Source organism: Geotrypetes seraphini, chromosome 15 (genome assembly GCF_902459505.1).
Source record: "Geotrypetes seraphini chromosome 15, aGeoSer1.1, whole genome shotgun sequence".
NCBI classification, from domain to species: Eukaryota; Metazoa; Chordata; class Amphibia; order Gymnophiona; family Dermophiidae; genus Geotrypetes; species Geotrypetes seraphini.
In genome coordinates this window covers 6,166,204-6,188,880 of record NC_047098.1, presented here as the reverse complement: position 1 = coordinate 6,188,880, position 22,677 = coordinate 6,166,204, and the positions used below count along the sequence as shown (strand labels likewise).

Below are 22,677 nucleotides of genomic sequence, written 5' to 3'. Positions count from 1 at the left end.
TCCACAGCGGGTGACGCTCAGCACAAATCATATGCATATTTGTACAGAGTAGCCCGGTAAAAGGGGGGAGAAACTGTGCCTGGTGCCTGCTCAGGAGAGCAAATTCTGAGCAGGCCCAGTAGTTTCCTGGCTCCCCTATCTCTTGCCCGCTGCCCAAATCTGTTGTGAAATTTCTTGCCAGCAGTGCCACTGCTCTCTCTCTGTCCACAATCAGCTGAGCCAGCACTGGGGCCATGATCAGCTGAGCCGGCAGGGGGGAGAGCAGAGCTGCGATCAACTGATCGCAGCTCCAGTGCTGGCTCAGCTGACTGCAGCTCATTCCCGCTTTTTTGTTGTTGTTTTTGGGTGCAGCTGTTGTGCAAGTGTGTGACCCTTACCTAGGCGTGGGACATACACTCACACAACACAAGCAGAAACAGCGACCGGCAGCTCCAGACTTAGCACTACAGTTTGCTGAAGCTCATGCAAACCGCTCAGAATTGACTCCAGTTTCCAATAAACAATGTTGGAGATGAAGGGGCTGCTCCCTTGCAATTACCTTGGTTTCAGCCAGCTGATGCTTGAGAAGGTGCAGGGCCTCTGTATGCCCAGATTCACTGTCCTGCAGAGCTTGAAGCTGTTCCTTCAGTTCCCTCTGTAAGGGGAAAAAAAACAACAACAGAAAAATAACCTATTAGTTCCCTTCCTGACCGTCTCCTGCAAAAAGGGGGATCACAGGAAGGCTACAGGATCGAAGGGCATCATGACAAAACCTTCACATGCAATTTTTTTTTTTTTTAATTATATTCCTTCACCCCTCACTCAAGTGTCAGAGAGAGCAGCACTCTTTTGGCTGAGAAGATAACAGAACTGCCATCAAGAGGCCATGGAATTCTCAAACCGAACAGCAGGTGGCACTACAACGTGGTCTTTGGATCCAATCCTCATGCCCTCAAAATCCTCAAATGTACTTCTTTATTTATTCCTAAAATTTTTAAACCGCCTATAACTAAGCAGTTAACAATTAAAGCATTCACAGTAGTTCGAGGACAGTACATTCACCAAACACTTTCAAATTACATAATAATTTAGTCCACTTAAAATAATACCAAAAGCTCAACGAATTTACGCATCAAACATCCCCACTAAATAAAGCGCAACAATCACAGTTCAGGATTCTTATTGCATATGCTGTACCTACCAACATAATTTCAGAGAAAAGCCTCCACAAACAGTTGTGTCTTTCAACATCTTTCTAAACTGTAAAACGGTCAGAACAGGTCCTCAGGATGCCAGGAAAGGAGTTCCCCGGACAACATGGCCGTCTAGATTTAGCATACCGGACAGTTTTCTCCATCATGGAAGTTAATCTCATAGTACCCTCAGACCTTAAGATTCCTCCTCGGCTGATACACCTCACACAGAGATTGAAAGTTCAAAGGAACAGAGCCATCCAAGCTCTGATGCATCACAAACCCTTTGCGACACTGGAAGTGTTCAGAACCAAGAGTCTACAGGTATATTTACAGAGTTTGGTTACTTTGAAAAGTAGATCTAACTAGGGATTGAAGGATGCGATCTTCAGAACCGATTGGTCGTGATTTTCTTAAACCCAGAACGACCAATACACCTGACGGCTTCCAAAAGTGTATTTCTCAGCTGTGAATGCTGGTTAGAGATGTGCCAGAAAGATTCTTGTGAAAGACTTTTGAAGCCATCATTTGTGGTGCTTTACTACATGTTAAACCTTCTTTGGATCGTAATAAAAGCCGGCTTTTCTTAATAATGACGGGAATAGCAATGCAGATGATTGCATGCAATTGGAAGAGATACCATAGGCTTAATTATACTTTTTGGTGGGCGAACTTATGTTACAGTTACAAATATGAAAGAATGAACGCTGAATTTTTGGGATATAGTAATGCATTTGGAAGGGTGTGGAGCCCGTTGACATCATTTGTTGAATCACATTAGTTGTCATGTACCTTTTCTTTTTAGTTAATTTCTTATACATCCAGGGTGGGAGGGAGGGAGGTGGGAAGGCATCATTATTTCTTGTATTTAGTTTATTGAAACTCTATATGTGGTTATACTTTTATGGCTGAATGGGAGGAAGGCGGGAGAAAAAGCAATGTTACTTACCGTAACAGTTGTTATCCAGGGACAGCAGGCAGATATTCTCACTAGTGGGTGACGTCATCCAACGGAGCCCCGATACGGACATCTCGCAAGCATACTTGCTTGTAGAAACTTTTAGAAGTTTCGAGTTGCCCACACCGCGCATGCGCGAGTGCCTTCCCGCCCGATGCACCGCGTCTCCTCAGTTCAGATAGCTAGCAGAGAAGCCAACCCAGGGGAGGTGGGTGGGACGTGAGAATAGCTGCCTGCTGTCCCTCGATAACAACTGTTACGGTAAGTAACATTGCTTTATCCCAGGACAAGCAGGCAGGTATTCTCACTAGTGGGTGACCTCCAAGCTAACCACAATGGCATGGTGGGAGAATTGGCAATTTAGGAGAATAAATTTTGTAATACTATTTGTTAAACTGTCCATCCTGTCTGGAGAAAGTATCCAGACAATAATGAGAAGTGAAGGTATGAACCGAGGACCAAGTAGCAGCCTTACAAATCTCCTCAATCAGTGTCGATCTGAGGAAGGCTACAGAGGCCGCCATTGCTCTTACCTTATGGGCTGTGACTTTACGAGGAAGGGGTAATCCAGCCTGGGCATAGCAGAAAGAGATACAAGCCGCCATCCAGTTGGAGATGGTGCGCTTAGAGATAGGGCGTCCCAACTTGTTCGGATCGAAGGAGATGAAAAGTTGAGGAGCAGTTCTGTGAGGCTTGGTGCGTTCCAGGTAGAAAGCCAAAGCACGTTTACAGTCCAGAGTGTGAAGAGCTGATTCTCCAGGATGAGAATGAGGCTTTGGAAAAAACACAGGAAGAACAATGGATTGATTCAGATGAAATTCCGAGATCACCTTGGGGAGGAATTTGGGATGAGTGCGAAGGACCACCTTGTCATGATGAAACACTGTAAAGGGCGGATCCGCAACCAATGCTTGAAGCTCACTCACTCAACGAGCAGAAGTGAGGCCAATGAGAAACACCACTTTCCAAGTGAGATATTTCAGAGGAGCCTTGTTAAGAGGTTCAAATGGAGGCTTCATAAGCTGGGAAAGGACAACATTGAGGTCCCAAACCACTGGAGGCGGTTTGAGGGGAGGATTGACTTGGAAAAAGTTCTTTCATGAATCTGGAAACCACAGGATGCGCGGAAAGAGGTTTCCGCTGAAGAGGCTGATGGAAAGCAGCAATTGCACTAAGATGGACTCTGATCGATGTAGACTTGAGGCCAGAATGAGGCAATTGCAAAAGGTAGTCCAAAACAGAGGACAAGGAGGCATGTTGAGGTTCCTTGTGATGAGAAAAACACCAAGTAGAGAATCTAGTCCATTTCTGGGAATAGCATTGTCTAGTAGCAGGCTTCCTGGAAGCTTCCAAAACATCCCGCACAGCTGGTGAAAACTGAAGGGGAGTTACGCTGAGAGAAACCAAGCTGTCAGGTGTAGCGACTGCAGGTTGGGATGAAGCAGAGATCCCTGATGCTGCGTAAGCAGAGATGGAAACACTGGCAGAAGGAAAGGCTTCCTGCTGCTGAATTGCAGAAGAAGGGAGTACCAAGGTTGCCTGGGCCACCGAGGAGCAATCAGAATCATGGTGGCCTGGTCGGACTTGAGCTTGACCAGAGTCTTTTGAATGAGAGGAAACGGAGGAAACGCATACAGAAAGAGATTCCCCTAGTCCAGAAGAAAAGCATCTGCCTCGAGACGATGAAGAGTGTAGATCCTGGAGAAGAACTGAGGCAGTTTGAAGTTGTGGGGAGCTGCAAGAGGTCTATCTGCAGCGTTCCCCACAGGGAGAAGATGTGATGAAGGGGCGTGGAATGGAGAGTCCATTCGTGAGGTTTCAGAAGACGACTCAAGTTGTCCGCCAAGGCATTGTCCGCCCCCTGAATGTAGACAGCTTTGAGGAAGGTGTTGTGGCGAATCGCCCAATCCCAAACTTTCTGAGCTTCCTGACAGAGGAAAGCTGATCCCGTGCCTCCCTGTTTGTTGACATAATACATGGCGACCTGATTGTCCGTGTGAATGAGGACCACCATGTCGTGAAGCAGATGCTGAAAAGCAGTGAGAGCATTGAAAATCGCCCTGAGTTCCAGTAGATTGATATGGCACAGACGATCCACACTCGTCCAATAGTCCTAGGCATCCATAAGCATCCCCATGTGTCTCCGTAGGTGAGAGACAGACGCCTACATTATAGGTATCATTCGATGCATCCATTTTTTTTTTTTTTTTAAACATACTGGCGAGACGGCAGTACGATGCCAACCAGTGCCTACAATCGAGACGCCGTTTGTAGAATCAGCTCCAAAGAGTCTTCCTCTTCAGATTCACACATGCACGCAGTCTCTCTTCAGCGTGCGCTCCTCCTGTGACTTCTCAGATTGGCAAACACATGCTCTCGCTCTCTCGTGATGTTCTGCTGGTGTTGATTAGGTGCATTCAATCAGTGCTCCAATCGGCTCTGCCTGCCGTCACGTAAATTTGGCTAGTCGTCCCCAATTAGAGTGCCAGCATCTGTGGCTTAGGGACGCCGACGCTGCTGCCTGCCAAGCTTGGTAAGAAGAATTTTTGGCACATTCACAGCAAGTCTTCAGTTTACCTAGCTGGAGGGTCCTTATCAGCTGGAGCATTTATATTTACATTGGAGACCCATTTACAAAAGAGCACATTCTTCCCAATTAATCATTTCCAAATTAATAAAATGTCTTTGGTTATTTGCCAATACATCTCGACCAGAGTCTCTATTTCAATAGCATAATTAAATGAAATAACTAGAAATCTTCCACATCCTATACCCAGAGGCCTTAAGGGTTTTCCTCGACGGGCGATTCTCTCGGGCCTGAAGGGTCTTCTTTTTCTTTGGGTGGGTCCCCTGAGCCCTACTTATGGCCGCTGGCGCTCGCGTATGCTACACCTCTTGACTATGGGAACCCTGCATCTGTCTGACTGGGATAATATTTGGCAGCTCTTTTCGGATACCATAACCCCACCTGCGCAGCCGTGTCTTACTTGGTTGCCCCTGACTTGAGGTTTTGGTTGTTTTTTCCCCTCACATTCCTGGGATTGGGGGGGGAGGAGGGTGATGGGTTTAGGGATGGATAGTTACTTAAATTATTGACCTTTGTGACACCGTCTTTGCTGTTTGTTTTGTTGAATTTGGCAGCTTTGCTTCTGTATTTCATTCTTGTCCTTAATTGTATTTTCTTGAAAATTTAATAAATTTGATTGCAAAAAAAAAAAATAAAATAATAATAATAATGAAATAACTACTTTTAGGGCTCCTTTTTTCAAGCCACGCTAGCGGTTTAACCGACGGCCGCACTAGCCGCTAACGCCTGCCTTGAGCAGGTGGTAGTTTTTTGGCCAGCGCAGGGGTTAGCGCGTGATTAAGTCATGTGCGCTAACTCCGCTAGCGCGGCTTGATAAAAGGAGCCCTTAAAGTTTATGGGGATGGACAGGGACAGATTCAATTCCGGTGGGGATGCGTTCGATTTCTGACCTCGCGCAACTCTCGACTCCGAAGGTGGACGCCTAGGGGCCCTTTAACTAGTGCGTCTTAGTGCTCGCTAAATGCTAACGCTTGGCAACGCGTTCATAGGATATAATGGAGGCGTTAGCATCTAGCGCGCACTAGCAAAAGGACCCCATAGCATCAGATAACACAACGGTGATTTGGATTCTTCTTCCCAATTTGCATTGGTCCACATTAAATTTCATCTGCCATTCGGATGCCCACTTTCCCTATTTCCTAAGGTCTTCCTGCAATTTTTCGCAGACCGCGTGCGTTTTGACAGCTCCGATTAGTTTTGTGTCATCTGCAAATTTAATTACCTCGCTTGTCATTTCAATTTCCAGATCACTGATGTGTTAAATAGTCCCAGTACACTGTTTACCATCCTCCATTGAGAAAATGGATGTTTAACCCTATGTTCTGTTTTTCTGTCTCCAACAGCTACAGCAATTCCGAATCTACAATGGAACGTTGCTTTTTCAGGAAAAGGCCCTCAACTTTGGAACTTTAACCTATGAATCTTCGATAAGAACATAAGAATTGCCTCTGTCGGGTCAGACCGGAGGTCCATCGTGCCCGGCAGTCCGCTCACACGGTGACCCCTCAGGTCCAGGACCTGATAGTGCTCATACCCTAAAACTGTCATACGCTTTTCGCTTATGTCCTGTAGAGTGACCTTCTATCTATACCCTGTAATCCCCTTCGCTTCCAGGAAGTCATCCAATCCCTTTTTGAAACCCAGTATTGTACTCTGTCCTATTACCTCCTTTGGAAGCGTTGTTCCAGGTGTCCACCACCCTCTGAGTGAAGAAAAACTTCCTTGCATTCGTTTTGAATCTGTCCCCTCTCAGCTTTTCTGAATGACCTCTTGCTTTTGTTGTCCCCGCTAGTCTGAAGAATCTGTCCCTCTCCACTCTCTCTATGCCTTTCATGATTTTATACGTCTGTATCATGTCTCCTCTCAGTCTCCGCTTTTTCCAGGGTAATAGAGCCCCAGTTTGTCTAACCTTTCGGCATATGAAAGGTTCTCCATTCCTTTTATCAATCCTAGTTGCTCTCCTCTGGACCCTCTCAAGTATCGCCCTGTCTTTCTTAAGGTACGGTGACCAGTACTGGACAACAGTATTCCAGATGTGGTCGCACCCATTGCTCGATACAATGGCAGGATAACCTCCCTTCGTTCTGGTAGTGATACCTTTTCTGATAATGCCCAGCATTCTGTTCGCTTTCTTTGAGGCCGCTGCACATTGCGCCGCTGGATTCATTGTCGTATCCACCAATACTCCTAGGTCTTTTTCTAGGGTGCCTTTCCCCATCACCCTTCCTCCCATCGTATAGCTGTACATGGGGTTCCCTTTCCCCATGTGCAAGACGAGTACAGTAGATAAGTTTAAAACATTATGTTTTACAGATGCTTACTGTAAAAGGTAGTTGTTTCGGCTCCTGGGAGTATTCTACAAGACATGGAAAGTTTGACCCTAATTGTATTCCCCCCACTAATTTTTCTATTATAATTGCATTTCGACTTCTAACCTTATATGTTTGATGCAATGTGATCCGATTGGATCCCAATTTTAAATTGCAAGCTGCTTAGATGGTTTTTACCCTCAGTGCGGGATAGAAAGATATTAATAAACTTGGATTTATAAAGTTCTAAAAACATGCATTCGTGTCTTCCGAACCTCGGCCTTTGCATTATGTATTCCTAAAATGTTGAGGGACCTGTTTTTTTGTGTATGGAAGATGCTCCAGTGTTTCCTTACTTGACGTCGGTCCTCGTCCGTCTGCTTACGCTGTTTTCAAATCGTATTGAACGTTAAAAACACCACAAACAGAACTACAATTAAAATAAAAAGTATCAGACTCGATATTCACACAACGATCCAAACAAACAAAATAAAAAGGAAATGCAAATACCATATATGCCATTAAGGACTTGCCCTCGGTGCAACTGGAAATCTGTTCCACAGACTAGATCCTAGCCAATAAAATGCCCTTTTAATCACCTCCGATGCACATCTCTGAACTGGGAGAGCGCCATGCGATGGTCAGTCACTATCTCGAGATCCAATCCTGGAACATATCACTGGCAATTAGGCTAAACGGACAATTTTTGACTGTATTTGTATTGAACTGGCAGCCAATTATATCAGCAGTAGCCGGATGAGATTCCTGTGCATTGCCCAGGAACTGCATGGCAGCATTCTGGGAAATGAGTAGTCTACTGATGTTACAACCCAACATTATAGCAACCTAATCACGATACCAGAAGTGCATCGAGTAATGAATGCAAAGTAGCCTCTTCCAAAATACGAGTATACGTCATTGAATGCAGTTGACGAAGAACCGAAAAACTCTAACTACGACTGAAATACGTTCTGTAAAACATAACCAATAATCCGATATTACCCACTACAATCCAAGATGTCTGGAAGGGATTGATGTTGAATTCTTCTTTATCCAATGAATCGATTGACATATTTGCTTGTTGTTTTTTCACAGCTTGACGATTTTCAAACACTCTGTCGTTGTAAAGTAGTATTTTGGAATATCACAGGTTGTATGTGATTTTTATATGTTTTACATTTAATTATTTCTCTATTTATACTATTTTATTTACCCCACTCCATTACAAAGCCACACTAGTGTTTTTTAGCATCACAGGAATTCTATGAGCATTGGAGATGTTACCGCCACTAGAAGCACTAGTACAGCTATGTAAAGGACGGGGTTATTTATTGGGCTGTATTAACCGCCTTTACGACGAGATTCACCCAAGCTACAATTCAACATAAAACTTACGATTTTGTTAACAGCATAACTGTAGTAAAAAGCCCCAAAATAAGAATTCCTCCTAAAATCACTGATATTGACTGTATAATTTAAAAACAAAAAAATCCCACTGATAGCTAAATTATGCGTAGGCTGGGTATCTTTATTCCTTTCTCATTCACACATATGCAGTTACTTTTCAGACACTTGTGCGCCCCACACTTTTTCCATATATGCAAACCCTCCCAGAAGGGTTTTCCTAAGTCATTTATGAGGGTTGATGACTTTTAGAAAGCTGCCTATTCTCATTCTGGTTATAAGCTGGCACATGTGGGACGAACAAAAAACAAAAGGAACTGACCCCAAAATATCCACAAAGAAGAAAATCCAGAGAAAACCAAAAAAAAAAACTCTGTGGAGTGACGATGTTCCGAAATGGACTTTATTTGAAAGTGTCAAAGTTCCAAAGGTCCACTGAAATCATCCACATAAAATAATTCCATCCACATAAGATGCTTAAAGGACCTAGTCCGCTAGGGATACAGGACCCAACACGGTCCACGTTTCAACAAAAGATCTTCTTCAGGGGTCCTGGGGGTCCTATAAAGGTGAGTACGTGGGAAACAATTGTATGGTGAGCTTTCCATTGCAAATGCAAGCAGTGTCTCACTCTTCCGGCTCACCACCACAATTGTTTCCCACGTACTCACTTTATAGGACCCCCCAGGGACCCCTGAAGAAGACTTTTTGTCGAAACGCAGACCGTGTTGGGTACTGTATCCCTAGCGGACTAGGTCCCTTTAAGGCTCTTATGTGGATGATTTATTTTTTATGTGGATGGAACTATTTTATGTGGATGATTTCAGTGTACCTTTGGAACGTTGACACTTTCAAATAAAGTCCATTTAGGAACATCGTCACTCCGCAGAGTTTTTTTGGGGGGGGTTTTGGTTTGTTTGCTTTTTTTTTTTGGTTTTACATGTGGGACGAAGGCAGCAAAAATGCACATAGGTGTCATTTTCAAAAAATAAGACTATTGTTTGGAAGGGGGGAAAAAAGTATCCATCCAAACAAAAAAAAAGCAAATGTCTCTAGGCAACGTTCAAAGGGAATCACGAGCACAGTTTCCTTTGAGACCTCGAGCAAAGTTTAGGGTCAAAGTCTCTAGGAATAAAATCCAGCTCTGTGGGTGGTTGGAGCAGCCCCAGCACTGAGCAAACCGTGTACGGAGAAGTGGCTCTCGTGTCCACAGGTCTTGTAACCATGTGGGCTCTTTTGAAAGCCTCCTAAGGCCTGGATTCTCAAACCAGCGCCGATTCTGTAGGCGCCGAAGCTCAGTAAAAAAACACCATTTCAACAACCTTTTTTTACTAGGTGCCTAAAAATCCGCGCCGGAATTTCACCTCCCATAGGCCCTTTAGGCAGCCGAACACTGCTGTGGGCATGGCTAAACACTGGAAGTGGCGTAAGGTGGCCTAAAGAGCCTTTGAAGGCGCGATTCACATCGCTGGTAGGCGCTTACCTTTGCCGGAGGTGCGATTCTGTACCTGGCGTTGTTGAGTGATTGATACGCAATCAGCAGCCACCGACAATGGCGCCGGTTATATAATCCGGGCCTAAATCCACAGACCCTTTTTATGTATTCAAACCCCCATCACAAGTTCATGCAACTCTGAATACCCAGGACAGTAGGGAGATCCAAATCCCATACAGACACATTAGCAAGCATGAGTCATCAATATTGAAGCACCATTAGGTGTTATGAGTCATCATAATATCCAACTGCACCTGCAGTTTATACAGGCTTCTCCCTCATGCCACGTACAGAGGGACATTCAGGGGGGTGGGACATGGGGGGGGGACATGTGGGAGTGGGACATTTTGGGATAAATAAACATCCGGGCAACGCCAGGTAATCAGCTAGTTTTTTATACTATTAAAGATGATTTTTCCATAATAACACTTACAAGAGTAACAAGGAGCACCATCCTCCAGGTTCTGGGTCACCGAAAAAGTCAGCTTTAGGTTCGATGAACAAGCGTGCTTACTCCGCAGCTTCTCTGTCTGAAATCAGCCAGCCAATAACAAATTCATGTTATGAGCGCAGCACAAGACCATAGTAGACTGTAATCATGACCACAGTAAAGGAATATCCTAGTGGTTAGAGAAGCAGGCTATAATTAAATGCTGGAATTTGCTGCCAAAGAATGTGAAGAAAGCAATTAGCTTAGCAGGGTTTAAAAAAAAAAAAAAGTTAGGGATCATTTCCTAAAAGAAAAGTCCATAAGCTATTATTAAGATGGACTCAGGGGAAAATCTACTGCTTATTTCCAGGATAAGCAGCACAAAATCTGTTTTTACTCTTGGGATCTTACCAGGTACTTGGGACCTGGACTGGCTGCTGTTAGAAACAGGATACTGGGCTTGATGCACCTTCGGTTTATCTCAGTCTAGCAACTCTTATGTTAGCTTATGAAATGAGCCCTTCAAAAGCTGGCTATGCCAACTTTTTGCATTATTTCAGCTATGCACCGATTCATAGGCTAAAGCCCGACATGTAGAAAAACTGGGCCATATTATATCTAACCAGTTTTGCCATCCAACAGCAGAATTAGGGGTCCTTTTTATTAAGGCACGCTAACCGATTCTGCATGCATTAAATGCTAAGGGACCCATAGAATATAATAAAAGGACCCCTTAGTTAGGTACGGATATGGCCTGTTTTGCTCTGAACAGCTCAAATTCACTCTCTTTGAAGACAGGGCCTCTTTCGAACTTCCCCTCCCAGCTACACACTGTGAAACGAAAGTCTTGTCTCTCTGAGGTCTGCCATAGGTCCCTTCAGCTACCCAGGCTGTTAACTAGAGCCTTGGCAGGTGTCTGCACACTAAAGAGAGATTCGCAGCAAACGTGAGACGGAGCGGATGAGATAGGGGAAGAGGGCAAAGTGCCCTGTCGTCAGCTTTCATGCAACATGACACGATTCTCAGCTCGAGCGGGCAAAAAAAGGCTGAAGCTCTGTGTGTGCTGCTTCCGACGGCCAGCTGTAATGAATAGACATCCCCCGTGTGAGTGACAGGCCGTTCCGAGAACAAGATATGCCAAAAAGAAGCGGGTCTGCCATCCAACTGGCTTTCATCTCTTACCTCGTTCTGGTACCTACAGAGCAAATTGGAGGTTTGTGCGGAAAGACTCAGCCGTTAAACCAACTGTGAAATCATTCCTAGTGTCCTCAGGCACTGACAACCTGGTTATAGCTTAGAGCAGGGGTGTCCAATGTCGGTCCTCGAGGGCCGCAATCCAGTCGGGTTTTCATGATTTCCCTAATGAATATGCATTTAAAGCAGTGCATGCACATAGATCTCATGCATATTCATTGGGGAAATCCTGAAAACCCGACTGGATTGCGGCCCTCAAGGACCGACATTGGACACCCCTGGCTTAGAGAATCAGAGTTCCAACCAGCACAAATTGTAAAATATTTCCTGTGTGAGCATGCTTACGGGTTTCGCCTCTAATGCTGTTAAAAAATTTTTTATAGATTTTTCAATTATATACAATAAAATCTTGGTTCGCGAGCATAATTTGTTCCGAAAACATGCTTGTAATCCATAACACTTGTATATCAAAGCAAATTTCCCCAGAAGAAATAGTGGAAACTCAAGACGATTTGTTCCACAACCCAAAAACTTTAATACAAAATACTGTATGTACTCGTATTGCAAGACCTCGCTCGTTTAGAGCAGTCACTACACTCCCGCAGCGTCAGAGAGAGAAGAACCATCGGCTCAGTCGCGATGATGCGACGCGGGTATAATGAATGTACTCGTATTGCAAGACCTCGCTTGTATATCAAGTTAAAATTTAATAAAATGTTTTGCTCGTCTGGCAAAACACTTGCAAACCAAATTACTTGCAATTCAAGGTTTTACTGTATTTTTTGGCTTGTTTATTTGGCTCATGAGCCAAAAAGAAGTGCTGATATGTGGCTTTCAAATAATGTATACTCAGCCTTTTGGCAGAGTCCCTGACGTGTCACAGTAGGCAGAGTCGGTGCAGTTTCAGGGCAGATTTATTGTCGGACCTTTTAAGCCAAGTTTAGTGCTGCCCTAGCTTAACTTTGATTCACTTTAAAATATTAAATTACTCTTTTGCATTAAAACAACAAACCTGCCTAGAAAATAGGACTCAGATTTTGGATGTTACACGCCGAGAAGTAAATATGGAAACAAACAAACAGATGGTGGACTAATATTGGTTTTTTTGTATTTATTGCATGGCTGTGTTCTTTTTATGGTTTTAATGCTGTGGCTTTTATGTATTGCATTTATGGTTGTTGGGGTTTTTTGTGCACTGCTGTGGGTAGAATCTGCCTCCTAGGAATGGAGCTCATATATATATTTCAAATAAACAGAGTCTGCAATCTACTTCTAACAGGTCTCCCGCTGAACCGCTCTCCCCTCCCCCCTGCAGAAGGTACAAAATTCAGCTGCATGCCTTACCCCCCTCTTCACTTCACTGGTTCCCTATCCACCTCCACAGACAGTTCAGACTCATTTATTACTAACCTACAAGTGTGTTCATGCCACAGCCCCTCAATGTCTCTCCTCACCTCGTTCTTCAGATCAGCTGCTCTTAGCTGTACCCTTCTCCTCCACTGCCAATTCCAGACTTCGTTCCTTTCATCTAGCTGGACCCCCACGCCTGGAATAAATACCCGAGATTGTCTGTCAAGCCCCTTCCCTTGGCAACAAGTGTTTCTATGGCTCTTATGGGAGATCTCGGCATCTCCAAATGCCCGTTTTCTTGGCACTGTTGCTCTCGTTCAACGTCAAGTGACGTAAAGCGGTTGTTTCACCATCTGCCAAATTAAAGGGTTAAAAGCAGACGAAAAACCCGCCTTTTTGATATAGCCTTCAAACCTCAACCTTACTCCCCACTGCTCACCACCCTACCCTGCAGATTAACCTTCCCCCCCTAACTGTATCCCTCCACCCTACCATCCTGATGGTCTTGTGTTTAGACTGTAAGCTCTTTCAAGCAGGGACTGTCTCCACCATGACTCTGCACAGTGCTGCACAAGGCTGGTAGCGCTCTAGAAATATTCGTAATTAACAGTAGCAGTCGTGGCGGAAACTTCTACCGTGGCTTCTGTAAACGGGGGTTAAATGTTTGGAAATGCTTCAGTCAGTATTTTTAATCACAAGTACAGTAAATTGCAAGTATTTCGCAAGACAAGCAAAATATTTTATTAAATTTTAACTTGATATACAAGCGAGGTCTTGCAATACAAGTACATACGGTATACCCGCGTTTCCTCATCACAACTGAGCCGATGGTTCCTCTCTCTCTGACGCTGCGGGAGTGTAGTGACTGTTCTAAACGAGCGAGGTCTTGCAATACGAGTACATACAGTATTTTGTATTAAAGTTTTTGGGTTGTGGAGTTTCCATTATTTCCTATGGGGGAAATTCGCTTTGATATACGAGTGCTTTGGATTACAAGCATGCTCCTGGAACGAATTATGCTCGCAAACCAAGGTTTTACTGTATTTGTTTACGAGACTTCCATGACTCAGCTTGAAGTGAAGGGGAATTTATGGTTGTTGACCGACACCTTGTAACGGTTCATAGACAATTGCGCGCAAGACAAGAACTGAAAATGTAAATATCAACATACCCTATATAAACTTCATAATCAATTGCGCTGAGTTTTATGATCATACCCTCCCTTTTCTTGCGCGTGAAGGGGAAATATAAACATACCTGTAAATGAAGAAATGTGGACGTTCGCTCTCACCAGAGGCGAGAAAAATCCGCGCAAGACAAATATTCGTTATAGATCAAGTACCAGCAAAACCAGATCTTTACCTATAACGGACACGGTCAGGCAGCGAAAGGAAGGCGGGAAAGGAAGGAGGACATATATAATGTGGAAACGTAACCATAGTAACGAAAATGCATTCACGTGACTTGTATTTAAATGCTGTTCGGAGAATATATATCATGAGATAACGTAACCATGGTAACGAAAATGCATTCACGTGATTTATGTTGAAAACGCAAAGAGTCAAGGGAATCATACTGAACACACGTCGACGTGATGACGTGTTCACGTGCTGTACGTGCGCGTGTCCTCCGATATGGGCAAGCGGCCTCTAGTGGCGCGCTCAGTTGTCTTGCGCTGAGTTGTCTTGCGCTCAATTGTCTTGCGCTGAGTTGTCGGTGCGCTGAATTGTCTTGCGCGCAATTGTCTTAGCGCTTATTTGTCTGCGCGATTTTGTCTGCGTGCGATTGTCTTGCGCGTTTTTGACCTGTCACCCCTTGTAACAATGAAGATAAAGATTTTTCAGTTCTTCATTTCGAATTTATTGATCTAGCACTGTGACGGACACACACGTATAAGAAAAATAATTTTGGTGCATTTCCCTGAAGGGAATGTTGACGTAAATTCATCCAGAAGGTTTCAGCTCTGGAGGTCATTTGGAAAACCATATATAATCGGCCTGAAGTTGGTTGATGGGAATTTCTGCTTGAAAGTGATTAGAATACCGACATAAGTGCGCAAATACCCAAATTCTGGCCATTCGTTATTATTTTATTAATTTTAAAAATGTATCGTTTGCGTACACCTATGCAGGTTACATCATTACATATATATTTTAAAATGGTGGCCCGTCATTCCTGCGCCGGACAAAAGCGCGCCAACAATCCTGCGCAGGATTTAAGCACGCCGGCTAAAAACAGTTACTGTTAGCGCTGTGAGGGGGGGAACCCCCTCACTAAACTTACAAGGGTTCGCATTCCTGTTATGGGGAACCCCCCCCACTACCGAATACCCAAAAAACTAAGCAAAATGGCAGTGTTCAGTGGGGGGGGGGGTTTCCACCCCCTCCAACGGGAGCGCGAACACTTGTAGGTTTAGTGGGGGGTTCCCCCCCCCCACACACCCTCACAGCGCTAACAGTAACTGTTTAAGCCGGCGCAAACAAGTCCTGCGTGGGATTGTCGGCGCACTTTTCTCCAGCGCGTTTCTGCTATGGTTCCCTTTAAAAACAATACAATGCACTAACCTCCGACAGAACAGAGTTACGGCATACACTCGTGCATAAAAGCTTGTACAAATATTGGACTGAAAATGACATGGCGAGGGTGAGAGGCCCCCGGGGCAGTGGCACCCCACCTCCCCCGCTCCCCCCTGACACATGCGCACCCCCCTTCCCTTCTCCTATACCTCTCGCTGTTCACCGCCACGAGTAACGTGACCCCAGCGGCTCTCCCTCCGATGTCACTTCCTATACGCGGCACCCGGAAGCGACACCAGTGGGAGAGCCAACGCGGTCGCGAGGAACACATTGAAGTTGCTGCTCACGGCAGTCATCAAGTAGAGGTATGGGGAAATGAAAAGGTGGGGCGCTTGCGAGGGGAGGGGCCCCGGCACCCCCACCATCATGGCACCACTTCATCTAAATGCAATAGGAAAAGGGAAAGCAATTTGATATGCTGCCTTTCTGTGGTATAATCAAAGTGGTATATATATTATATACTCCTAGGAGAATTTTGCACGTGCAGAACTCCTCCCCTCCCTCCCTCAGGGCACAGAGAATTCTACACATGCTGTACAGACACAGGCAGTGGAGGAGGAAGTGACCCGCTACACAACAGGTCACTTCCTCCTCCTGTGCTGGCTTAGACCCATAAGAACATAAGAATTACTGCTGCTGGGTCAGACCAATGGACCATCGCGCCCAGCAGTCTGCTCACGTGGCAGCCCCCAGGTCAAAGACCAGTGCCCTAACCGGGACTAGCCTTACCTGCATTAGTTCTGGTTCAGCGGGAACTTGTCCAACTTTGTTTTGAATCTCTGGAGGGTGTTTTCCCCTATGACAGACTCCGGAAGAGCGTTCCAGTTTTCCACCACTCTGGGTGAAGAAGAATTTCCTTACGTTTGTACAGAATCTATCCCCTTTTAACTTTAGAGAGTTCCCTCTTGTTCTCTCCACCTTGGAGAGGGTGAACAACCTGTCCTTATCTACCAAGTCTATTCCCTTCAGTACCTTGAATGTTTCGATCATGTCCCCTCTCAGTCTCCTCTTTTCAAGGGAGAAGAGGCCCAGTTTCTCCAATCTCTCACTGTACAGCAACTCCTCCAGCCCCTTTACCATTTTAGTCGCTCTTCTCTGGACCCTTTCGAGTAGTACCGTGTCCTTCTTCATGTACGGCGACCAGTGCTGGATGCAGTATTCCGGGTGAGGGCGTACCATGGCCCGGTACAGCGGCATGATAACCTTCTCCGGCTGCTTATGTGAACCACTCTCTCGCACGCTCAGAATTCCACCGGGAGTAATATTATATAAAGGTACTTTTTTTGTACCAATAGCACGCAGTTGAAAATGCGTGCCCACCTGTGGCATTTGAGCGGGTGAACATGGGCAGAGCATTCAGCTACGAGCACTTTTGGCGTGAGCCCAGACACCTCTTCTCAGGCACCTGGAAACGATCTAAAGCTTTAAATGAATATTTTAGAAAAATAGCAGGAAATCCTTAGGAAACTGAAAGGCTGGGTGTCTTAAAAAGCAGGTAAAATTTATATTGGACAAATGCAAAGTGATACACATTGGAAAGAATAACCCAAATCGTAGTTACAGATGCTAGGGTCCACCTTGGGGGTTAGCGCCCAATGTGCGGCAGTGGCCAAAAAAGCAAACAAGACGCTAGGAATTATTTTTTTAAAAATGGATGGTTAACAAGACTAAGAATGTTATAATGCTCCTCTGTCGCTCCATGGTGTGACCTCACCTCGAGTATTGCGTTCAAAATTGGTCGCCTTATCTCAAGAAAGATATAGTGGAACTAGGAAAGGTTCAGAGAAGAATGGCCAAGAGACGGCTGAGGGGAGATAGGATTGAAGTCTACAAAATCCTGAGTGGAGTAGAACGGGGACAAGTGGATCGATTTTTCGCTCCGTCAAAAATGACAAAGGGGGGGAGGGGGATTCTTTATGTCATAAATTGATTTTTGAATATTTATAATTGGGATAGGTGAGTAGATATCATTATTCAGAACAGATAGGATATTTATGATAATATATGTTTGTGTTATACAGAATAATAATTGTTTGGGTGGATGGGGGGGCGGGAAATGGATGATTATGCTTTTATTGTATTACTGTGAGTTGCATTGGTTGTAGTTTTGAAAATTAATAAAGAATTAATTAAATAAAATCAATTACAAAGACTAGGGGCCACTCAATGAAGTTACAGGGAAATACAGGAAATGTTGCTACTCCTTGGGTTTTGGCCAGCTACTACTGACCTGGATTGGCCATTGTGGGCTACTGGGCTAGATGGACCATTGATCTGATCCAGTAAGGCTATTCTTATGTTCTTAAAGTCTGCCCATCCACCTGTCTGCTACCCTGTGTAGTTCCTTTTGCTGCCACATGTGGCACTGTGAGCTAAGCTTATGGTAGTTTACCAGTGTTGGTCTCACCTCTTTGTTGGACTGCTGGAAGATGGGAAAGATTAGCACCATACAGTGCTTGTTTCCTAGCAACAAAGGTGTCTGTATTCTAATGCAGGACCATCCACGCCCCCCACAGGCAGTTAAACCCCTTCTTAGAAGGCATACTGGGAAAAGAGAGCAAGCCAGAGGGCTACAAATCCCTACACAGAAACTACAAGCTCAAAGTACTTCACATTGGTCACATATGCAAGATATAGATAAAAAATAAAACCATAAGACCAATGGTTCATCTAGCCCAGTCTCCTGTTTCCAACAGTGACCAATCCAGGTCACAGTACTTGGCAGAAACCCAAAGAGTAAGAACATTCCATGCGCAATCCCTAAAGAGTAACAACATTCCACGTGCAATCCTCAAATAGTAGCAACATTCCATGCTACCAATCCACGGCAATCAGTGGCTTCCCTCATGTCTGTCTCCAAAGCAGACTATGGACTTTTCCTCCAGGAACTTGTCCAAAACTTTTTTAAAAACCAGCTACGTTAACCGCCGTTACCACAACCTCTGGCAACGCGTTTCAGAGCTTAACTATTCTGAGTGAAAAAAAAAATATTTCCTCCGGTTGGTTTTAAAAGTATCTCCCTGTAACGTCATCGATTTGCCCGAGAAAGCCTGAACCCAACACGCTCTTGCTTTTCTGTGCTAGAGTTCTGAGCGAGAAGAGTGAGGGGGTTTCTTATATGCTATCGAAAGAACATTTAGAGAAGTGGAGTGGGGAACGTAAGGGCTGTTCTGTATGAACAGTGATATAAATTCAAATACGAATAACCTGGAGCTCTATTGTGGTAAATCCCACTGAAATAAACTCTGACTTCATGTTTTCTTTTATTTGTTATGTTAAAGCTCAGTGCCCATTATTTGTAGTCAAATGAATATTTCTCATTATTCGTATAACACTTTATTTTTATTCCGTAAAACCTTCTAGTTCTATGCGGATAACAAAATAAGAAAAAACGCGCAAACCCGGTGAGCGACATAAGCAAAACATATCAACCGGCCAAGAAATTTTGGAAGCAAATAAGTCTTCAGGAATTTTCTAAACTGAAAATGCAAAACAGAGACAAGTATTAATGGACGAAACCTCCGATTCCCAGCTAGCGGCCTGATGAGAAAGCAATCGCCCACGATGCGTCTCGTAAACGCAGCCTTTGGGTGAGGGGAATGTAAAAAAGACCAATTTACGTTCTGAAGGTACAGGAGTGAAAAAATAAATAAATAAATAAGCCGATCTATTAGATCAGGGGTGTCCAACCTTTTGACTTACCTGGGCCGCATTGGCCAGAAAAAAAAATTTCTGGGGCCGCGCACAGAGGAGGGAGCCGGCAAGACAGTAAACACCCGGGGGCAGCAGAGGAAAACACTGCATCGCCCTCGACCGGGGCCACAGTTTGGACACCCCTGTATTAGATAATTTGGTAGCAAACCATACAACACTTTGTAACACACTTGTGTGGCACAGTGGTTAAGAGCTACAGCTCCAGAACCCTGAAGTTGTGGGTTCAAATCCCATACTGCTCCTTGTGACCTTGGGCAAGTCACTTAATTCCTATTGCCCCAGGTACATTAGATAGAGTGTGAGCCACCAGGACAGGCAGGGAAAAATGCTTGAGTACCTGAATAAATTCATGTAAACTGTCCTGAGCTCCCCTGGGAAAATGGTAAAGAAAATTGAATAAATAGATAGTGTGAAAAGTTTCAGCCTCTGATAACCAGAGCTGAGATTGTGACGTCATAATGCCTCATTCCACCAATAAGAGCCAACCTCAGCAGTGATGTCACAATGGCTTGATTGTCCTAGACTTGGCTCACTTTTACTACATTTTGATTTCTAGAGTGGCGCAGTGGTTAAAGCTACAGCCTCAGCACCCTGAGGTTGTGGGTTCAAATCCCATGCTGCTCCTTGTGACCCTGGGCAAGTCACTTAATCCCCCCATTGTCCCAGGTACATTAGATAAGAGTGTGAGCCCAGCAGGACAGACAGGGGAAATGCTTGAGTACCTGAATGTCAACCACTTAGGCTATAAGTGGTATATAAGTACTTTAAAAATTTTTAAATAACCTGCCAATAAGTCAAATATGTTCTTTGGTACAGCTCTAGTGGGAACAATAGATCTCTCACAAAACCCAAGTGACAAATAAGGGAGAGAGAGCAAGAAATAATTTCAAAATAAGGAACTCTCCCACCACCTGCAGGACAGGAGGGTCACCTTGGAAGGATTATCTTATTTTGTAAACTAACTTGGTCGAAGGCAGCATATGAACAACACAAACCTCCCCATCTCAGGTGGCTCCAGGGAATCTAGGTCAGGTCCTCCTGAGAGAAAGAAATATCAGATGATGCATGAAAACCCTAATTCAGGGTTTCTCAACTCAGTCCTGGAGTACCCCCCTCCCCCCCTTTCCAGTCAGGTTTTCAGGATATCCACAATGAATACACCTAAACTTGATTTGCATCCAGTACCTTCATTATATGCACATTTCTTTCATGCATATTCATTGTGGATATCCTGAAAACCCGACTGGCAAGGGGGGGGGGGACTCCAGTTGAGAAACACTGCCCTAATTCTCCTCCCTTTTGCAATATTACTGACCCTGCTTCCAGTATGGCTTCGCTAGAAGGTTGCTCTATGCACCCAACTAGAGAATGACATGGGGACAGATTATTTTCCCGTCCCATCCTGGAGAGTTCTTTTCCTATCCCTGCCCCATTCATGCAAGCTCCGTCCTCATCCACACAAGCCTCAAACACTTTGAAATCCTAAATAGCAACATTCTAGAGCTCGGATTGTGATGTCATAATGCTTCATTCCACCAATGCCTAAACTCCGTCCCTCAAACACTTTAAAATCCTAAGTAGCAACATTCTAGAGCTGAGATTGTGATGTCATAATGCCTCATTCCACCAATGCCTAAGCTCCGTCCTCATCCACACAAGCCTCAGACACTTTAACATCATAAGTAGCAACATTCTAGAGCTCAGCTTGTGATGTCATAATGCCTCATTCCACCAATGCCTAAGCTCCGTCCTCATCCACACAAGCCTCAGACACTTTAAAATCATAAGTGTTCGAGGCTTGTGTGGTTAAGGCAGAGCTTACGGGAATGGGACAGGGAGTAAACTCGTGGGGACGGAAAAACTGAGGTCCTGCGGGGAGGGGGGAAAATGTGTTCCTGTGTGCCCTCTGTCGCATTTCTAGTCATGCTCCCAAGTCCATCCCTGCTTCTGGATTCGTAAGAGCTATGAAAAGAAGCCTTTTTCTCTTTCGCTAGCCTTCCCAGCCCGACCCACTCAGCCAGAAGTCCAGAAATTACCTGCAACTCCTCGAAGGCCTCGTCCATGTTGGTGACCTGGTGTTGCTCGTGCAAGGCCGGTTCATCGCAGAAGAAACAGACGATGGTCCTGTCGGTGAGGCAGAAGAGCTTCACCTTCTCGTGGTCCTTGCAGGGGAAGGGGCTCCTCTGGGCACTGAGGATGGCGTCCAGCGGGAAAGCCGAGTAGCGCTCCACGATGTTGGACAGCTTCAAGCTGGGGGAAAGCGTGGGGTCCGAGAAGGTCCTACGGCACTCCGGGCAGTCCCGGGCGGTCTGGTGCTCCTGCCGGCACCAGTGTTCGGTGATGCACTTCCTACAGAAGTAATGCTCGCAGCCAAAGCTGACGGGGTCCTGATAGATGCTCAGGCAGATGGAGCAGAGCAGTTCATCCTTAAGACAGCACGCCATCATCTAGGCACCGTCCGCGCTCTTCTACGCCTTCAATGCTGAATGCCACCTATGGCCACCATCCAACCTTTCTAGAGACTAGACCCACACGCCCCCTTCCCAGAACCAACCTAGACCCCCCCACACACATCAACCCCAAATCCTCTTACCAGCTGGCCATTCACTCCCCCACTTGCCACAACAGCTGGGCAAATGGGGCAGCAGCTTTGATGCCCCTGCCCTGCGCTTTCTGGGGGGGAGCCTTCCTTTACCCCGGGTGCATCCAATGCATGCATCAGCTGCAGCAGCAACGCAGATCGCTTTGGCCAACAGCGCCCCCGGTCCCTGCTGGGTTGAGCTGACTCTCAGATCCCCCTGCCGGGTAGATGCAGGTGGGGGGCGTGGAGGGAGAATCGGTAGAGGTGACCGACTGCACCCCGGCCCAGGACGTCTTCCGGATCCCAAACCCTCAGTCCAGCACCCCGGGACCCCCGGCAGCTTCTCCCCATTCAGGAAGCGGAGTGGACTGAGAGCCCGGACCCAACCAAGTGCAGGTCGGAGGGGGGGGGGACCGCGGGGGGTTTACCGCGGTTGCGAGCCCAGCGACCCCCCCAAGAGGCCACTGCAAGGTAAACGTGGACCTTACACCCCCCGGGTGAAGAAGGGCTGCGCTGCCCGGTAGGACAAGACCGAAATCTTGCAAATCGCGTCCCCCCCTCGGAGCAAAGTGGTATCGACTTAATTGCCTCATTGTTCAGTCTGTGCAGAGCTGGTTGGGGGGGGAGGGAAGGGGGAGAATTGCGATTTAAAGGGATCGGGAACAGCTTCCAGAGCAGTGATTCCCGACCCTGCATGAATATTCATGAGCGACATTTGCATGCACTGCCTCCTTGAGATGCAAATCTCATTCATGGATGGCTGGGGGTGGTAGAGAGAGGGGCACCCCCAATATTGAGCAAACTCCTTGAATGTGTCCAGGGAAAGGGGGGTCATTTTGAAAAGTTGGCTCCTATGGAGAAAATTGAGATAGCCAAGAGAGAAAGCTAAGGGGGGGCTAAAACTAGC

The 22,677-nt window shown here is 45.6% G+C and overlaps 1 protein-coding gene across 3 annotated transcripts in view; it reads right to left on the bottom strand.

The window, feature by feature from the left end:
• The window catches only part of TRIM62 (tripartite motif containing 62), a 53,226-nt gene extending 30,947 nt beyond the window's left edge, over positions 1–22,279 (bottom strand). The window contains exons 1-2 of one of the 3 annotated variants that reach the window (XM_033921478.1): positions 21,783–22,279; positions 539–634 (exon numbers count right to left, since the gene is read on the bottom strand). In XM_033921478.1, the coding sequence (XP_033777369.1) occupies positions 539–634; positions 21,783–21,908 (222 nt within the window). In that variant the 5' untranslated portion in view covers positions 21,909–22,279. Of the gene's footprint in view, positions 1–538; positions 635–21,225 lie in introns of all 3 variants that reach the window. The other 2 variants (XM_033921476.1, XM_033921477.1) reach the window with 2 other exon arrangements.
• Positions 22,280–22,677: the final 398 nt, after the last annotated feature.